The sequence below is a fragment of the Spinacia oleracea genome, chromosome 5 (genome assembly GCF_020520425.1).
Source record: "Spinacia oleracea cultivar Varoflay chromosome 5, BTI_SOV_V1, whole genome shotgun sequence".
NCBI classification, from domain to species: Eukaryota; Viridiplantae; Streptophyta; class Magnoliopsida; order Caryophyllales; family Amaranthaceae; genus Spinacia; species Spinacia oleracea.
The window spans coordinates 118,527,830-118,544,084 of NC_079491.1; the positions used below are offsets into that span (position 1 = coordinate 118,527,830).

At 34.4% G+C, this 16,255-nt stretch overlaps 3 protein-coding genes across 4 annotated transcripts; 2 read left to right on the forward strand and 1 right to left on the reverse strand.

The window, feature by feature from the left end:
- The first annotated feature begins 420 nt into the window (after positions 1-420).
- Positions 421-2,592, forward strand: LOC110802063 (uncharacterized). Its single transcript, XM_022007484.2, has 5 exons — positions 421-515; positions 1,127-1,270; positions 1,351-1,466; positions 1,911-2,041; positions 2,231-2,592. Exons 1-4 carry the CDS (start codon positions 446-448, stop codon positions 1,989-1,991), a joined length of 411 nt encoding a protein of 136 aa, XP_021863176.1. The 5' UTR covers positions 421-445; the 3' UTR covers positions 1,992-2,041; positions 2,231-2,592.
- A 1,922-nt stretch (positions 2,593-4,514) lies between these two features.
- On the forward strand, positions 4,515-9,629 carry LOC110802061 (uncharacterized). The gene is given in 5 exon segments (XM_056830038.1): positions 4,515-4,615; positions 4,842-4,934; positions 7,184-7,410; positions 9,213-9,416; positions 9,419-9,629. Coding segments are annotated over 5 exon segments (831 nt in total). The 3' UTR covers positions 9,625-9,629.
- Positions 9,630-10,156: 527 nt separating this feature from the next.
- On the reverse strand, positions 10,157-13,112 carry LOC110802072 (F-box/kelch-repeat protein At5g42350). Of its 2 annotated transcripts, none has more exons than XM_022007494.2 (2): positions 12,815-13,112; positions 10,157-12,225 (listed from the first exon to the last, which is right to left on the reverse strand). In XM_022007494.2, exon 2 carries the CDS (start codon positions 12,092-12,094, stop codon positions 10,349-10,351), a length of 1,746 nt encoding a protein of 581 aa, XP_021863186.1. In that variant the 5' UTR covers positions 12,095-12,225; positions 12,815-13,112; the 3' UTR covers positions 10,157-10,348. The 2 variants fall into 2 exon arrangements, with proteins under 2 accessions (XP_021863186.1, XP_056684511.1); XM_056828533.1 differs by having other exon boundaries at positions 10,157-12,178; positions 12,815-13,090.
- Positions 13,113-16,255: the final 3,143 nt, after the last annotated feature.

The following is a 16,255-nucleotide window of genomic DNA, read 5'->3' on the forward strand; positions in this document are numbered from 1 at the left end:
TCTTACCAGATTAAAAAGTTATAATAATACATAAATAAAATTATATCATAAAGGAAAAATAATATTGATTTAGCTTTTCTCCAATAATATATTATGCAGTACACATCTATGTTAATTAAAATATATTTTTATCTTAATTTACTAAAAAACGTAATGTAATTTATTTATTTTAAAATAAATAAATAAATAAATATTTTGGCGGGAAAAAATTGCACCAGGAAATGACACGCTAATGAGGAGATCATTAATATGAGAAGAATGAGAAGCGATTTTAGCCGTCGAAACAAACTAAATCTAACGGCCCATGAACTACCCGACCGAATGAAACATTAAGGGTAAATTAGTAATATCGCCACGTTGAATGACCTCGTTCCTCAAGGTGATTTTCCTGAATTTTTTCTCTCTCTTCTTTCGGTTTTCTCTCTCCTCTTGTAATTCCCTTGCTATGCGTTTCATGTTCTTCGATTCTCCTTGCAAATCTCTAGCATTTTTGCGATCGTCTTCCAATTCTTCAGGTACTTAATTGATTTTTTTATAATATTTCTTCAATTTTTGCTACTTTGAATTCTTTCTCTTCTTTCAATTAGTCTGTAGTTGATTTTCAATTTTTCTGGTTATTTTGCTGATTATTTTGTTGTCCTTCTTCAATTTTTCTGTTCATGTATTTCAACTAGTTTTCGATTCATTTTTTGTTCTCTTATTCGTGTTTCTTGTTGATATTTTCGACTGATTTTTACGAATTAGGTTTTTGAATTAGTATTTGGTATTAGGTTCATTTATTAGATTTTGTTTGATATCGTTGAATTGGTAGGTTTTCGAATTAGTATTTGGTATTAGGTTCATTTATTTTATAAGGTTTTGTTGAATTAAGTTCATTGGATTAAATCTTTCGAATTAGGTTTGTTCTTTGGTTATTTTTAGATGGTTCTTGGTAAGTTGGTTTGTTAATTTTGGGAAATGAAAATGATTTTTCAGTGTAAAAATGGCTAATTTTCTTGCTTTTTTGGGGGGGGATTTTTTTCCCCTGGTAATTTCTTGCATAGTTGTTCATTTTTGTGTTTTTTGGGAAATCAAAGTGATTGTTGAGGTTAAACTGATTAATTTTCTGTTTTTGGGATTTTTTTAGAAGATGATGATGGTGCTAGCACTACTCAAGTCACTGAAGACATTGGGTCTGTTGTAAAGTTAACTGCCAATTCACTTATGGAGGCAGGTTTAGATGCATTATCAAGAGAGCTAGCTAAGCTACGAACAGGAAGAGCGTCTATAGGTTCATTGCTTCCCTCCAAAGAAGATGAAGAATATTAATACTGGTTTGAAGTAAACGAAATTCACTTTTATTGTTTGCAGGAATGCTTGATCATATCGTTGTGGGCACAGGTGGTGTAAAGATGAATCTAAACCGAATTTCTCTTGTCACCATTATTGACTCCAAAACCTGGTCGATAACCCCTTATGACCCAGAAGTAAGTAACTGCACCTTCACAGTGCAAAATTTACTATATTTGCATTTTTTATATGACTTCAATGCGCACTTGTCATCCATTCTGCTGTAGTTGCTGCCAGCCACTTGCTAATAAGCTAATTTTCACAGTAACTGTTCTTTTATATTTAGATATGCACTTCCATTGACTTCCATGGTTCCATTTCTCTTAATTTGTGACTGCTTGACACTTGACGCATCTTCAAAATTTTGGTGAATTTCTTTTGAGTCGAAGTAATTAATAGATGGCGAATGGATGGAGAAAGAAAAGGATTAATTAACTATTAATACGTGTGCCTTGCCTTTTGTATCAATTAACCATCATGTTCAAAAATACTGGTTGCCTTTCTGATCTCAAGTTTTCATTAATCAGTTTACATGTTATATTGTTGTATTTCTGTTAATTGGTTGAGATTCTCGAGTGCAGAAAGAAGTGAATTCAAGAGCGCCAGGGGCACGAACTCGGGTCTGGTGCCACGGGGAGAGGCCAAGGCTTCTGCCTTGCTAGCTCCCTTGATGGTGAGAGTCACACCATGGCCTTTACCGCGATTTACCATGGTGAGGGTCAAACCAAATTCTAAAGAAGAAACTTAAATAAATAACAACAATCACACACACAATATTAGTTTAAGATAATTGGCTCATGGCAATGAGAAAGGTTGCAGTGTTTCTAGTAATGATGGTTGCAGTTTGGGTTGCTTTCAATGCTGACTACAAGTTAAATGTGTCTGACCTGATGACCTGCAGGGCCGCGGTGTCTCTCAGCAACCTGACTAGCCCAATTTGCAGCGTGCCAAACCACTATCAAGAGTCTTAGTGCTGATGATATTCAATGCCTATGCACCTATAAGGCTAACCAGGGGGGTATGTTACTATTGAGTTACTATTTGTTTGTAACTATCAAAATGAGCAACAAAAATTATGTTACGCAATCATAAGTTTGGGAGAGCTCCAACCCAAATGAGCAAAAATATGAGTGGGGATGTATGCATTTTACATCAGGATGCATCATGGGATTCTTGGCCAGCTATGATGTAAATATTGTTGCTTGTCTATGGCTGCCTAATCATGTCAGGAAAAAGATACTGTTTGCACTTTAACCTCTTTGATAAACCTAGAAGTTATATTTACATATATATGCCTATTAGCTCAATTGGTAGAGCTTTGTGCGATTGCACAATGATGTAGGTTCGAATCCTACATAGGCAACTCTTTGTATTTTTGTTCATGATATTAGTTCTCCTACTTGATTATTCTTTACTTTTGAATCAATTCTATTTACTTTACAAGTTCTTTATTTGCTTTTGAATTGAACAAAAGGAAAACTATTAGCAATTTTTTTAAAGTTAAGCAATCAGAATTTCAAAAATATCTGCTCATTGGTGTAAAATATCAATATGAGCAAAAATTTTGTAAGTTAAGCAATTAGAATTTTTAAAATATTTGCTCATTTAGACACAATGAGCAAAAGTTTTAAATATAACAAACCCGAACTTTAAAGTTTTAAAAATGAGCAAAAATATTTGCTCATTTGTGTAAACTATAAAACATGAGCAAAAATATTGGCTTATTTGTGTAAACTATAAAAAATGAGCAAATTTATTTACTCATTTAGACACGATGATCAAAAAATTTCAATATTAACAAATCCGAACCTTAAAATTTTGAAATGAGCAAAAGTATTTGCTCATTTGTGTAAACTATAAAAAATGAGCAAATTTATTTGCTCATTACGAAACGATGAGCAAATTTTTGAATATTAACAAATCTGAACTTTAAAATTTAAAAAATGAGCAAAAGTATTTGCTCATTTGTGTAAACTATAAAAAATGAGCAAATTTATTTGCTCATTTAGACACGATGAGCAAAAGTTTTCAATATTTACAAATCCGAACTTTAAAATTTAAAAAATGAGCAAAAGTATTTGCTCATTTGTGTAAACTATAAAAAATGAGCAAATTTATTTGCTCATTTAGAAACGATGAGCAAATTATTGAATATTAACAAATCCGAACTTTAAAATATTAAAAATGAGCAAAAGTATTTGCTCATTTGTGTAAACTATAACAAATGAGCAAATTTATTTGCTCATTTAGAAAAGATGAGCAAAAGTTTTCAATATTAACAAATCTGAACTTTAAAATTTAAAAAATGAGCAAAAGTATTTGCTCATTTGTGTAAACTATAAAAAATGAGCAAATTTATTTGCTCATTTAGCCACAATGAGCAAAAGTTTTGAATATTAACAAATTTGAACTTTAAAATAATGTTTGCTCATTTGTGTAAAACTATAAAAAATAAGCAATTTTTTTTAATATTAAATAATTCGGTTTTTTCATGAAATGCCCCTGAGGTTTGCAATAATGCACCAAATACCCCTGCGCGTTTCAAAATTCATAGAATACCCCTATTTAAACTTAAAGTGCACCAAATACCCTTGGATTTAACGGCCGTTAGTACTCCGTTAGCGTTAATTTACGTTTATGCCCTTATTCACCCAATATTCTACATTTTAACTTTAAAAAAAAATCTAATGTCTTCTCTCTCATCTCATCTCCTCTGTTCTTCTTAATTACTCGCCCCTCTTCTTCTTCTTCTTCTTCTTCTTCTTCTTCATCGTTTCTCTTCTCTCGCCACCGTCTTCTCCTTCCTTTGCTGCTGCCGCGCTTAGTCCTCTCCTTTCGCCGCCAACCTTCAACCTTCGTCGGCGGAAATGGCGAAAATGGTAGATTCGCAGAACTACCGAGCTTGTATTTCTGAGTAATTTGAGGTGAATTAATGCCAATCCTAATTAACACTTAATGAACCCTAATTAACTCTAAATCCCCTCTCACCCTCCTCTCTCCTCTCAATCTCACATCTCTTTTTTCTGGGTATCAAAATGGTGAACCCAACCACAATTTTTCCTTCTCAAACCATCTTCATCAAAAATCAATTGCTAACTCAAATCCCAAATAATCGAACCCAAATTTTCTAGTGAATTGAAATCGTGAATTGAAGTTTGATGAACAAGGGGAGGTTTCTGTTAGGTATGGTGATGATGAATATTATGAACAAAGATGAAATTGAAGATGAAATTGTGGATATGTGGGTTAGGCATGTGCCCATGAACATGAATTCAGTTAGGGTAAGGTGATGATGAAGACGGCAGGACATGAATTCATATTTCTGTTGAAATTGAAGATGCTGAATTCAGATTTCATGTTGCCCCTATTTTCTGGGCTGAATTTTTTTGGAATTCGGGGGTTGGATTCGAAGGACGGAGAACAAAAATTGATAGTGTAGAGAGCATAGAGGGTAGCGCAACAATTAAGAGAGAATACAGAACTAGATTTTCGTTTTTTTTTTTTTTTTGCAGATTTTCGTTCTCGAATTCGTTCTTCAACATTTATGTTCTTCTCTTTGGTTCGAGGGAGCATATGAAATTAGAGGAGATTTTGGAGCAACATTTGTTTGTGTTTTTCAGATTTTGATTTTTGTTGGTTTTCCTATTTTAGATTTTGGAGCTGAGTTCTTCGTGAGCATAGAATAGCAGCGGCAACAGCAAGGGGCGAAAAACAACAGAATTTAGGTAGATTAGAGAGAGATTATAGACACTGGAATTCGAATTTGTAGTTTAGATTTTCGATTTTAGGAATTAAACTCTCAAAATTTAATATTCTCTTCCTCAATATTATGGGTTTTGTTCTTCAATTTTCAGATGTATTGTTCTTCAAATTCAATTATTAATGGTATAAGCTGTTTGGGTATTTGGTGCAAAAAACTTTGTAAATAGGTGTATACTATGCAAAAAGTTTATAAATAGGTGTATTTGGTGAATTATAAACATGACTTAACGGAGGACTAACGGAAAGTCATAATAGGGGTATTTGGTGAACAATACGGAAAAAATAGGGGTATTCAATGAATTTTGAAACGCGCAGGGGTATTTGGTGCATTATTGCAAACCTCAGGGGTATTTCATGAAAAAACCGTAAATAATTTGAGATTTTAAATTTTTGCTCATTGAGTCTAAATGAGAAAATATTAAAGTTTGGATTTTAAAATATTGCTCATTGTGTCTAAATGAGCAAATATTAAAAAAACTTTATACTCTTGCTCATTGTGTTTAAATGAGCAAATACTATAGTTTCGATTTTAAAATTTTGCTCATTGTGTCTAAATGAGCAAACATTAAAGTTCAGATTTTAAAATTTTGCTCATTTTGTCTAAATGAGCAAATATTAAAGTTCGGATTTTAAACATTTGCTCATTGTTTCTGAATGAGCAAATATTATAGTTTAGATTTTAAAATTTTGCTCATTTTGTCTAAATGAGCAAATATTAAAGTTCGGATTTTAAACATTTGCTCATTGTTTCTAAATGAGCAAATATTATAGTTTAGATTTTAAATTTTTGCTCATTGTGTCTAAATGAGCAAATGTTAAGTTCGGATTTTAAAGTTTTGTTCATTGTGTCTAAATGAACAAATTTTAAAATCCGAACTTTAAACGTTGGCTCATTGTGTCTAAATGAGCCAATATTATAGTTTCTATTTGAAAATTTTGCTCATTGAGTCTAAATGAGCAAATATTAAAGTTCGGATTTTAAAATTTTGTTCATTGTGTCTAAATGAGCAAATATTAAACTCTCAACTTTAAACTATTGCTCATTGTGTCTAAATGAGTAAATATTATAGTTTCTATTTAAAAGTTTTGCTCAATTAGTCTAAATGAGCAAATATTAAAGTTCGGATTTAAAAATTTTGCTCATTGAGTCTAAATGAGCAAATATTAAAGTTCGGATTTTAAACTTTTGTTCATTGTGTTTAAATGAGCAAATATTATAGTTTCGATTTTAAAATTTTGCTCATTGTGTCTAAATGAGCAAATATTAAAGTTCGGAATTTAAAAATTTGCTCATTGTGTCTAAATGAGCAAATATTAAAGTTCGGATTTTAAGCATTTGCTCATTGTTTCTAAATGAGAAAATATTATAGTTTCAATTTTAAATTTTTGCTCATTGTGTCTAAATGAGCAAATATTAAAGTTCGGATTTTAAAGTTTTGTTCATTGTGTATAAATGAACAAATATTGAAATCCGAACTTTAAACGTTTGCTCATTGTGTCTAAATGAGCCAATATTATAGTTCGATTTGAAATTTTTGCTCATTGAGTCTAAATGAGCAAATATTAAAGTTCGGATTTTAAAATTTTGCTCATTGTGTCTTAATGAACAAATATTAAAATCCCAACTTTAAACTTTTGCTCATTGTGTCTAAATGAGAAAATATTATAGTTTTGATTTAAAAAATTTTGGTCATTGTGTCTAAATGAGCAAATATTAAAGTTCGGATTTTAAAATTTTGCTCATTGTGTTTAAATGAGCAAATATTAAAGTTCGGATTTTAAACATTTGCTCATTGTGTCTAAATGAGAAAATATTATAGTTTCGATTTTAAATTTGCTCATTTGTTTCATTGTTGTAGCTACAAAGGTTTTAACTTTTAATGTTATTGTCCCTTCTGATCGCTGGTGGTTGAGATTGAAGTTTCAGTTCCTTGTTGCGAGAGACCACGCGTTCATTTTCATAGCTGGTATAATGGCTTGTGCCTTGGTTCTTGTTCTGGCCTGTGGCATGGCTGGTGAGCTGCTGCCTTGGCTTGGTTGTTTGTGGCCTTTGGCCTGGTTTTTTCTTTAGGTGCTGCTGCTATTCTTGCAGGTGTGTTCTGGTGAAGTTGTTGCTTCTGCTGCACTGGTGGAACACTGTTGTTTCTGCTGCAATGTTGCGGCTGGTGCATCTGTGTGCTTCTGTTATATCCGTGGCCTGCTGTTGCTGGGGTGTTGCTGCTTCATGTGGTCTTGATGCTTTCTTGCTGAGGTGGAAGATCAACACAGATGCAGCCATGCCAGATGGAAAGATAGGACTTGGAATGATTGTTAGAGACAGTACGGGGGACATGGAATGATTTTTATCTGTCATTAGATCCCTTCTTCTATTCGATTCTGAGACAGCTACAAAACCTGCACATAATCCAGAAGTATTGAATATAGGTGCCTTTCTCCTTGTTTGAAGTAATTTCTGCTTGAAGAAACTCGAGTTCAGTTTACAGAAACAAGTTATTGATCTTACCTGTGAAACTTGTGCTTCATGGTTTCTTTTGGTTGTACCCTGTGACTTTAACTGTTTTAAGTGCATCATAGTGTTTTCTCTTAGAACTCAGCACTTGGTTCAGAACAGCTCCAAAAGTTTGAACTCAGCACTTGTTTTCTCTTTAAAATTTTAAAAATGAGCAAAAATATTTGCTCATTTGTGTAAACTATAAAAACGAGCAAAAATATTTGCTCATTTGTGTAAACTATAAAAAATGAGCTAATATTTACTCATTTGTGTAAATTATAAAAAATGAGCAAAATTTTGAATGTTAAGTAATCGGTGACTTTAAAATATTTGCTCATTTAGAAACAATGAGCAAAAGTTTTGAATATTAACAAACCCGCACTTTAAAATTATAAAAATGAGCAAATTTATTTGCTCATTTGTGTAAATTATATAAAATGAGCAAAAATATTTGCTCAGTTGTGTAAAATAAAAAAAATGAGCAAATTTTTTGAATGTTAAGTAATGAGCAAATAAAGTTCGGAGTTTAAAGTTTTGTTCATTGTGTCTAAATGAGCAAATATTATAGTTTAATTAAATTTCGGATTTGTTCATTGAGTCTAAAAGCAAATATTAAAGTTCGGATTTTAACATTTGCTCATTAAGTCTAAATGAGCAAATATTAAAGTTCGGATTTTAAAATTTTGCTCATTTGTTGATGCAGTTAGTCATGCAGATTCGGTTTAGTTTTCTATACACATTTAGTCCTGCTCGGTTAGTTCTAACAGAGATCCGTAGGTTATTGGGTTAAAGTCTGCCTTGAAGGGGTCTGTTTTAATCTGCCTTAGTTAATTTGGCCCGAGTTGACTTAGGCTTACTTGGGTACTACTGCTTTGCTTTGTGTTCTTCTTGAAACATGATAGATCAAAAAAAAAATTAACTGATAAGAAGTAAATAATATTAACCCAAGAGTAAATAAAACAATACAAAAAATAAAGATTAACCTACGTGGGATTCGAACCCACATCTTTTGTGCATTTGCACAATGCTCTACCTATTGAGCTAGTAGGCTAGTATATTTTCTCGTGGTTATATTTTTATGATCAGATGCAGATTCAGATCAGGAGACTAATAAAAAAAAAACTAATACAGGGGACTCAAGTGTTTAAGTCATAGTATAAATTTGATGGTAAATTCGATCTCAGAACGTAAATGTTCATTAGCAACTTCGCTTAATAGTCAAATGAACAACACCAGCATTATCATGAAATCATGAGCATTAACCAATTGGCTCCTGCATAAGATCCTAATATATGTAGTATAGTGTACAAAAACGTTGTGATCAACGTTATAGATAAGTAACAAATTGCACATTTATGATGACACATTTTTCGCAAATAAAAAGCAAACAATATCCAAGACAACACAATTGTTTTGCAGCAGCACACAGATGGTAAAATGAAATTTGTATTCTCAATAATCACACGTCAATGTCATGCACAGTGATCAGAAGACATGTTTTTCAATCAAAGGAGAGCCTGTGTATCATTATTGTGCAGTCTCAAGTTTTAGTGAGTTCACTGTTGTTCACTCTGGTTGTGCTGTTAAAGTGAGATCTGATGTTCCTTTGGACAAACTTTGTCAATAACAGACCTTATCAACCCAACAGACGACAAAGAACCTATACATCAGGTCATTAAGCGTAAGACTAATGGAGGAGCAAATTATGCATTTGAGTGTGTGGGTGATACTGGAACTGTAACGACTGCTTTGCTCTCATGTTGTGATGGGTGGGGTTTGACTGTTACTCTTGGTGTACAAAAAGTGGAGCCTGAAGTGAAAGCTCGTTATGGATTGCTTCTGGAAGAACATTGAAAGGGTCACTAATTGGAGGGTGGAAACCTAAGTCAGATATTCCAAAATTGGTGGACATGTACATCAGAAAGGAAATCCCGATAGATCAATTTATCACTCATGATCTTCAATTTGCTGATATCAACAAAGCTTTCGAGCTTAAGATTGGTGGCAAGTGTCTACGCTGTGTAATTCACATGCCAAACTAGATTTAAACTGGTATGATGAATGTGAACATTTAAAAGTATATCTACATAACCGAGTTCCTACAGAAAATACAGATTGGTCTATCCATTTGTCATCTTTGGTTATCCCTCATATCTGCATCAGACACAAATCCACAAGCAGCACATTTAAGCTGTAACATCTGAGTTTTGGTTCGTCTTGATTAGTATTTTCAAATTATTAACTCATATATCAAAACACGTTTATTGGCACGAGACCATAAAAAGTATGCAGTAAAGTATTAGGAATTCAAAGGGATAGGAGTACATCTGTACATAGTTTATAGTTAGCGCTGCATATTAACAGGGTACTCCGGCAATGGATTTGTTACACCAATCCGCTCCTATTAGGACAAAAGCTGCTTAATTAGAATGATGAGCTGCCTGTGAGTGAAGTCATGACTAAAATTAGGACAGGCACAGTTAGTGGTCAGGAAAGGACATTATTTTCAATTAAGAAATAATTATAGAAATAACACCACCAACTGTTCACTTTTCTGTCATAATTCAACCAACATACAAACAACTAATCCACCTTCATTACTATTCATTACTCAATGTTGAATATTGATAGGAAAAACCCATAAATTTCTGTTTCATCAGACTAAAACAGGTCTACATTAATGGGGATGTAAGTTGCACATCAAGCATACCTATATTGTGGCACAATTCTATTCTTTCATAAGTTTCTGGCATTGTTGAAGCAGGGTCAGAGATGAACTGCCATCATAGTTTTTGTCACACATGAGGATGCATCATGTTCAAGAGCTACACGATTCCTCGATATATGGCTCCATTTTATGACCTTGTCTGATACGTTGCAGACGGTAAAGAAGTCCAATACTTGCCCAAATATTTTGAACATTTCAACTCCAAATATGAGATTCTTGTCAGCTACAAATGCAGCATTCCAATCCATAGGGGCATCAGGGTGGATTGATACCTCAGTCCAAGCAAGATACATAAGGTCTAGCTCCCACATCTTTCTTATGGCTTTGTTTCTCCTACCTATTTGACCATCTCCTTCACACCACGACACAGAAAGCATGAACAAACGGCTATCACACGACACAAGTTTGGGGTAATATTCATCAACACGAGGTGGTGATGGGGTTGTTTGGATCACAGTCCAGTATCCTCTTTCTATGTTATAGCCAGCAAGCTTATCACACTCTGAATAAACAAAGAATGTACCATTACAAACAACTCCAGAACAAACAATGCCAAAATCTACAGCAAGTTTTGGAATTTCAACCCATTTGTTTGATATAGAGTCATAAAGTTCCCCAGAATCTAAAGGTTCATCCCATGACCCAAGACCACCAATAGCAATTAGCACAAACCTCTTACTTTCCCTTAGGCTTGAAGTCTCACTTCTGTGTCTCAAAGGCTTGCACTGCTTTTTTATTGGAGCCAAGAAACCGGCATTTTCATCAGACAAATTTCTCAGCTGTCGTCTGACAGAGAGTCGGTGAGGATCCTCATAAACATCAGACACCCCATTAAGCCTTGACCTAGGTAAACGCCGATCTTGGCGGCTTGACTGACTTTGCACAACTGGACAGTCTACACTGACCTCGGAAATCCCAAGTACAGCAGATGATCTAGCATACTTCATAGACGCAACTTTACGCCAGGATTTCGCTGAGGGACTAAAAACCAACATACTCTTATGTGTCTTGATTGAACTTCTGTCAACCCTTCCAAAACTAGTCAGACTAGAACAACCTCCAACAATGAAAATCTCATCCCGCATGCTGGCAACAGAATACATGAACCTTCCTCTAAGAACTTCAGCATTTATGTTGTGCCATTGATTAAGGGATACATCAAGCACATGAATTTCCCCAGTACAGTAACCATCCTTAACAGCACCAAACACAAACAGCCATGGAGTTTGATAAAGACCTTCTCTACGCATTTGCATAAATCGAGGGGTTGTTGTCAAGTAATTCCATTTTTTGCAGACAAGACGAGCATTCATGAGACTTGATAAAGGAAGCCTCATCAAACACATCTCTAAGATATCATCCGGAAGTGAAAGATTCATTCTACCGTTTCTTTGAGATTCCTCGTACTCTAACTCCTTTCTATTATTTCTCTTCCAGAAACGATCCTTCCTGCCATAGGAGAAGCAGTCAACTCCTGCTTCCTCACCCCCACACATGGGTTTAAATCCTTTCCCTTCCTCACTAGCACTTGACCTCCTCCTATTGCTTGAATCTCCAAACTCTTCACTGGTGTCAGCCCCAACTTTACAACCCCCACCTCTTCCATATAAAGTGAGACATCTTAGAGAAAACCCATTAGCAGTTTCCTCTTCATTCCCGGCACTTCTGTGTATTCTCTTCTTCCGTAACTTCTGGCTCACACTTCTAACAAGCTTTCTTGAAACACACATAGACTCCAATTCCTGGCAAAGACCATCTTCGACGATATCTGTATTGGCAATCATTTCGAAGATGCATGCAAAATAACAGCTACTACTACTATACTTCCAATTCACAACGGCCCCCTTCTCAAGCACACCCTCGTGTCTCTAGCCATTCAAACAAACCAAGGCACAAGAACTAGACCTATCAGTACCTATGTTAATACAAAAAGAATCGACTTTAGATGAACTACGCATAGCAAAGTTATTGATTCCCAAATCAGAAGAAGAAAGAACCACTAAGTTACACTGACTTGCAAGTAGCAAAGAACCTATGTTTTGAACCCTTTTGGATCATCAAAGAACAGTCTAAAAATAATTACAAACAACATACAAAGCACAAAATATACCATCAAAGATTGTACCAGAATCTACATAAACTTTCAGTAGGCATACCCTTGAAATTTCAAGGCTTTTTATGATCAAACACAATCCAAAATTCACAAAACAAAAATTGAAACCCAGAAACAATTTGGCATTTTTCTAGTTGTACATTTATAATTAGGAAGTGAATAATAAAGACAAACTCCAATCACAATCATATCAGAAAATAGCAAATAAACCAAGAAAAATGATTGCCAGATCTGTCACAATAAATCATCAGATTAGATTGCATGTCAAAATCAACTTAATAATGCGCAATATAATTCTAACAAAAAACAGAAGACCCACCTCAGATTTTCAAATCAAAACTCAACAATTTAAGACTAAAATTAAGAAAGGAAGGGCAAAAGAGAAGCTTACCCAGCATTGCCATTAAAATCAGCAAACTCTGATAAAAACAAAATGGGAATTCGAAAATTAAAAAAACAGATGGGAAATCTTAGTAGGAATTTTAGGTTTTGTCATTGTTGGGGAAGAAGATCCAAACAGATGAAGGTGTTATGCAAGATGATAAAAGGAGGAGGTGGGAAAAGTAGAGAAATATTCCCCATTTTATATTAGGAAGTGGAATTTCTTTTCATGGTTAACACTAAATAAAATGGGACAGGACACTCTGATAAATGCGCTTAACAACATCAAAAGCGACCCATCCCATTCCCATATGCCATTCTTTCTCACCGGTCTCCCCTTTATAAATTGGTAACATAATTAATTAACTATCTATACTATTAGGGGCCGTTTGGTTCGCACAGGGTAAACGGAATGAACTCAACAAAGGAAAAGGGGAGGAATGGAATGTAAAACCCTTTGTTTTAATTAGTTGTTTGTTTTGTTCCAATACTTTCTTCCTTCTCACACCAATACACCCTCTCCCTCCTCTACTGGCCGCCCCTCTCCTCCTCTTCTGTCGGCCGCCCCTCTCCCTCCTCTTCTACCGGCCGCCTCTCTCCCTCCTCTTCTGTCGGCCGCCCCTCTCCCTCCTCTTCCGACGGCCGTGCCTCTCCCCTTATTTTTATTCGGCCGCCTCCCCCATCCACCGTCGTCGCTCTAATCTCTCCCTTTCTTCTCTTTTTGTTTCACCATGTTCATAAAAGTTAGAATTTGATATTTTAAAGGTTAAATTCAACCATGAAAACTCCAGATCTGGAGCTTTCATGGTCGAATTTCACTTTTCAAAGATATAATTTCTTGATGGGAAAATATTTGTGGTGGATTATGGTGGTTTTTTATTGCTTGTGGCAGGTTTTTGGGTGATTTTGAGCAATTCCGGTGTGATTTTGGTGGTTATCGACGTGGGAATGGTGGTTCTAAGGTGGTTGCCGGCGTGGGAAAGGGTGGGTTGAAGTCGCTAGTGGGTGGGTGGGGTGGTCGACGGAAAGGTGCGTCGGAGGTGGTGGGTGGGTGGGTGGGGTGGTCGACGGAAAGGTGCGTCGGAGGTGGGTGGGGTAAGGTGGTGCTATATTGTTGGACAATGGTGGTCAACAATTTTGGGTGTTGGGGGAAAAGGGAATGGGAAAGTCTTGGGGGGGGGGGGTAGGGTATCAAGTTAGAGCCTTTTGGGGGTAAGTGAAAAACAAAAAAGGGTAAAGGGAATGACAAAAAAGGGAAACAAACAACAACAAAGGGAATCATACTAGTTCATTCCCATTCCCTTTCCTGAAAACCCCCAACCAAACGGCCCCTTAGGGTTAGAACATAAGACCATCAAGAAGTATAGTAGAAAGCTTACCATCTTAGCTAAGTATTAGTTATGTCATTTTAACTCTACTTAAATATATTTAAGTTTGATAGGATTAGTGTGTATTTACACTATTTTTTCACACGTGTTATGTTATTTGCTAATTTTCACAACATAGTGATTGCAAGAATATGTACTTTTGTTACAATGATTGAAAATGGTTTTGAATAATTACCACATCTTTTATTGTCCATTTTTCACATATATGGATTATAACATATATACAAATACTAACAACCCAAAAAACTTGAAGAACACTATTACTAAAAAAGATACTACGTATAGTGACAGATCTTGGATACTGTTATGAGTGGGGGTAGTAGAAAAATTAAACAGTATAGTATGCAATTTAAACAATTATATACAAATTTTAGAGGGGCCTTAACTGAAAACACACTACAAAAAATTTCGTGGCGGGCCACCCGCGCCATATAGAACATCCGCCATTGACTACGTACAACACACCAAATCCAAATAAAATAAACGATTTCCTGATAGTTATTATAAAAAAAAAAAGTCAAACTCGCATACCAACACGTGTAAATAGTGCGTAGAAAAATGCTTCATATAGTATTCAACGTTGTAATCCGGGGCATCGCCTAGGACAAACACTAGTTTTTTCATGAAATGTCCATGAGCTTGAACAAAATACATCAAATACCACTAATTTTTCCATAATACACTAAATACTACCGAGGTTTATAATAACATAAATAAATGCCCTTGAGGCTGACAAATGTTAAGTCTCCGTTAGCGTGTGTTTACGTTTTTGCCCTTACTCAACCATTTTCTCTACTAATCCTAATATTAACACTTAATTAAGTTAATTAAACCCCTAAAAAATATATAAATGAGACAAGACAAGGTGAAGAGAACAAGGCCCAAGGAAGGTGTGAATCATAAAGAATCAATCATTTTTCATTCAAAAAGTTCATAAAGAATCAATCAACCTTGAATATCTGGAAAATGTATAAATTGGAAAATTCTTGTTTTCATGAACACATATTTGAAGCATTCATGACATGGGATATGCACCTAAATGTCTCCAAAAGTTCTGCCTAGAAAATGAAATCAATGAAGACTCTATGAGTGAAATTTTGGAAAATAATATTGGAGATGAAGGTATGCAAAACATGATGGGCTAGACCCCAAGTCAATCAAATATGTGTAGACATAGTCATTATGTTGTGCTCCTTACTTAACTTTGTTTTCTTTTGATTTTATGAGTCTAGATGAAATGAAAGCGCTATTTTGGCCCTATTCTTTTGGACTTAATTTCAGTTCCATTCATTTCAGTTCAGTTCAGCTCCATTCAGTTTTATTCAGTTTAGTTCAAAAGAACGACATTGTGTTATTCTTCTTCTTTATTGATCATGGACTCTAATGCAATATTTAACCACTAATATATCCAATTCCGTAAGTGAAAAAATTATAAAAAATTGATATTCTGAAAATACATACCGAGACCAATCTAAGAAGATCTTACATGATAACGTTTTGATGTATATAATGGTGAGAATTTACATTCAAAGTTTTCATATATTGAACACATATTCCAAGGCATAAAGAACTCTAAGGAACGGAAGTAGTATATTGTAATGTTCATCTTATTTATTATCTATTATTTATTATTTACTACGTATTATTTATTATTTATTACCACGTATGTATTATTTATTACTACATCCATTCCTGAAAGTTTTTTACGCTCGTTTTAGTGCGTTACTGAAAGTTCTTTACACTTTATTCCATTTTAGCATATAAATTTTACATTTATACCATCATTTGACCCACTACAACATACAACATACAACTTGCAATATTTTATTATTAGAATCCACCAAAACTTACCCACTCACAATACTTTAATACTTCGTATTAATCTTCATCCACTCACATTGTTGGACAATTTATAACCACTCATTTTTTCAGTTGTTACCCCACCATCACATGTTCACAAAAATTCCTTGATTACCGTGCAAATAGTAGGTGTAAAGAATATTAAGGAACGGATGTAGTATTTATTAATTATTAATTATTAATAATTATTTATTATTTGTTGT

What these genes read in the sequence shown, in the direction of transcription:
- LOC110802063 (XM_022007484.2), top strand. Translation starts at nt 446, where the DNA reads ATGCGTTTCATGTTCTTCGATTCTCCTTGCAAATCTCTAGCATTTTTG. An exon ending in ATCGTCTTCCAATTCTTCAG is followed by an intron (nt 516 to 1,126) that starts GTACTTAATTGA and finishes GGATTTTTTTAG; the next exon opens with AAGATGATGATGGTGCTAGC. An exon ending in AACAGGAAGAGCGTCTATAG is followed by an intron (nt 1,271 to 1,350) that starts GTTCATTGCTTC and finishes TATTGTTTGCAG; the next exon opens with GAATGCTTGATCATATCGTT.
- LOC110802072 (XM_022007494.2), bottom strand. Translation starts at nt 12,094, where the DNA reads ATGATTGCCAATACAGATATCGTCGAAGATGGTCTTTGCCAGGAATTG.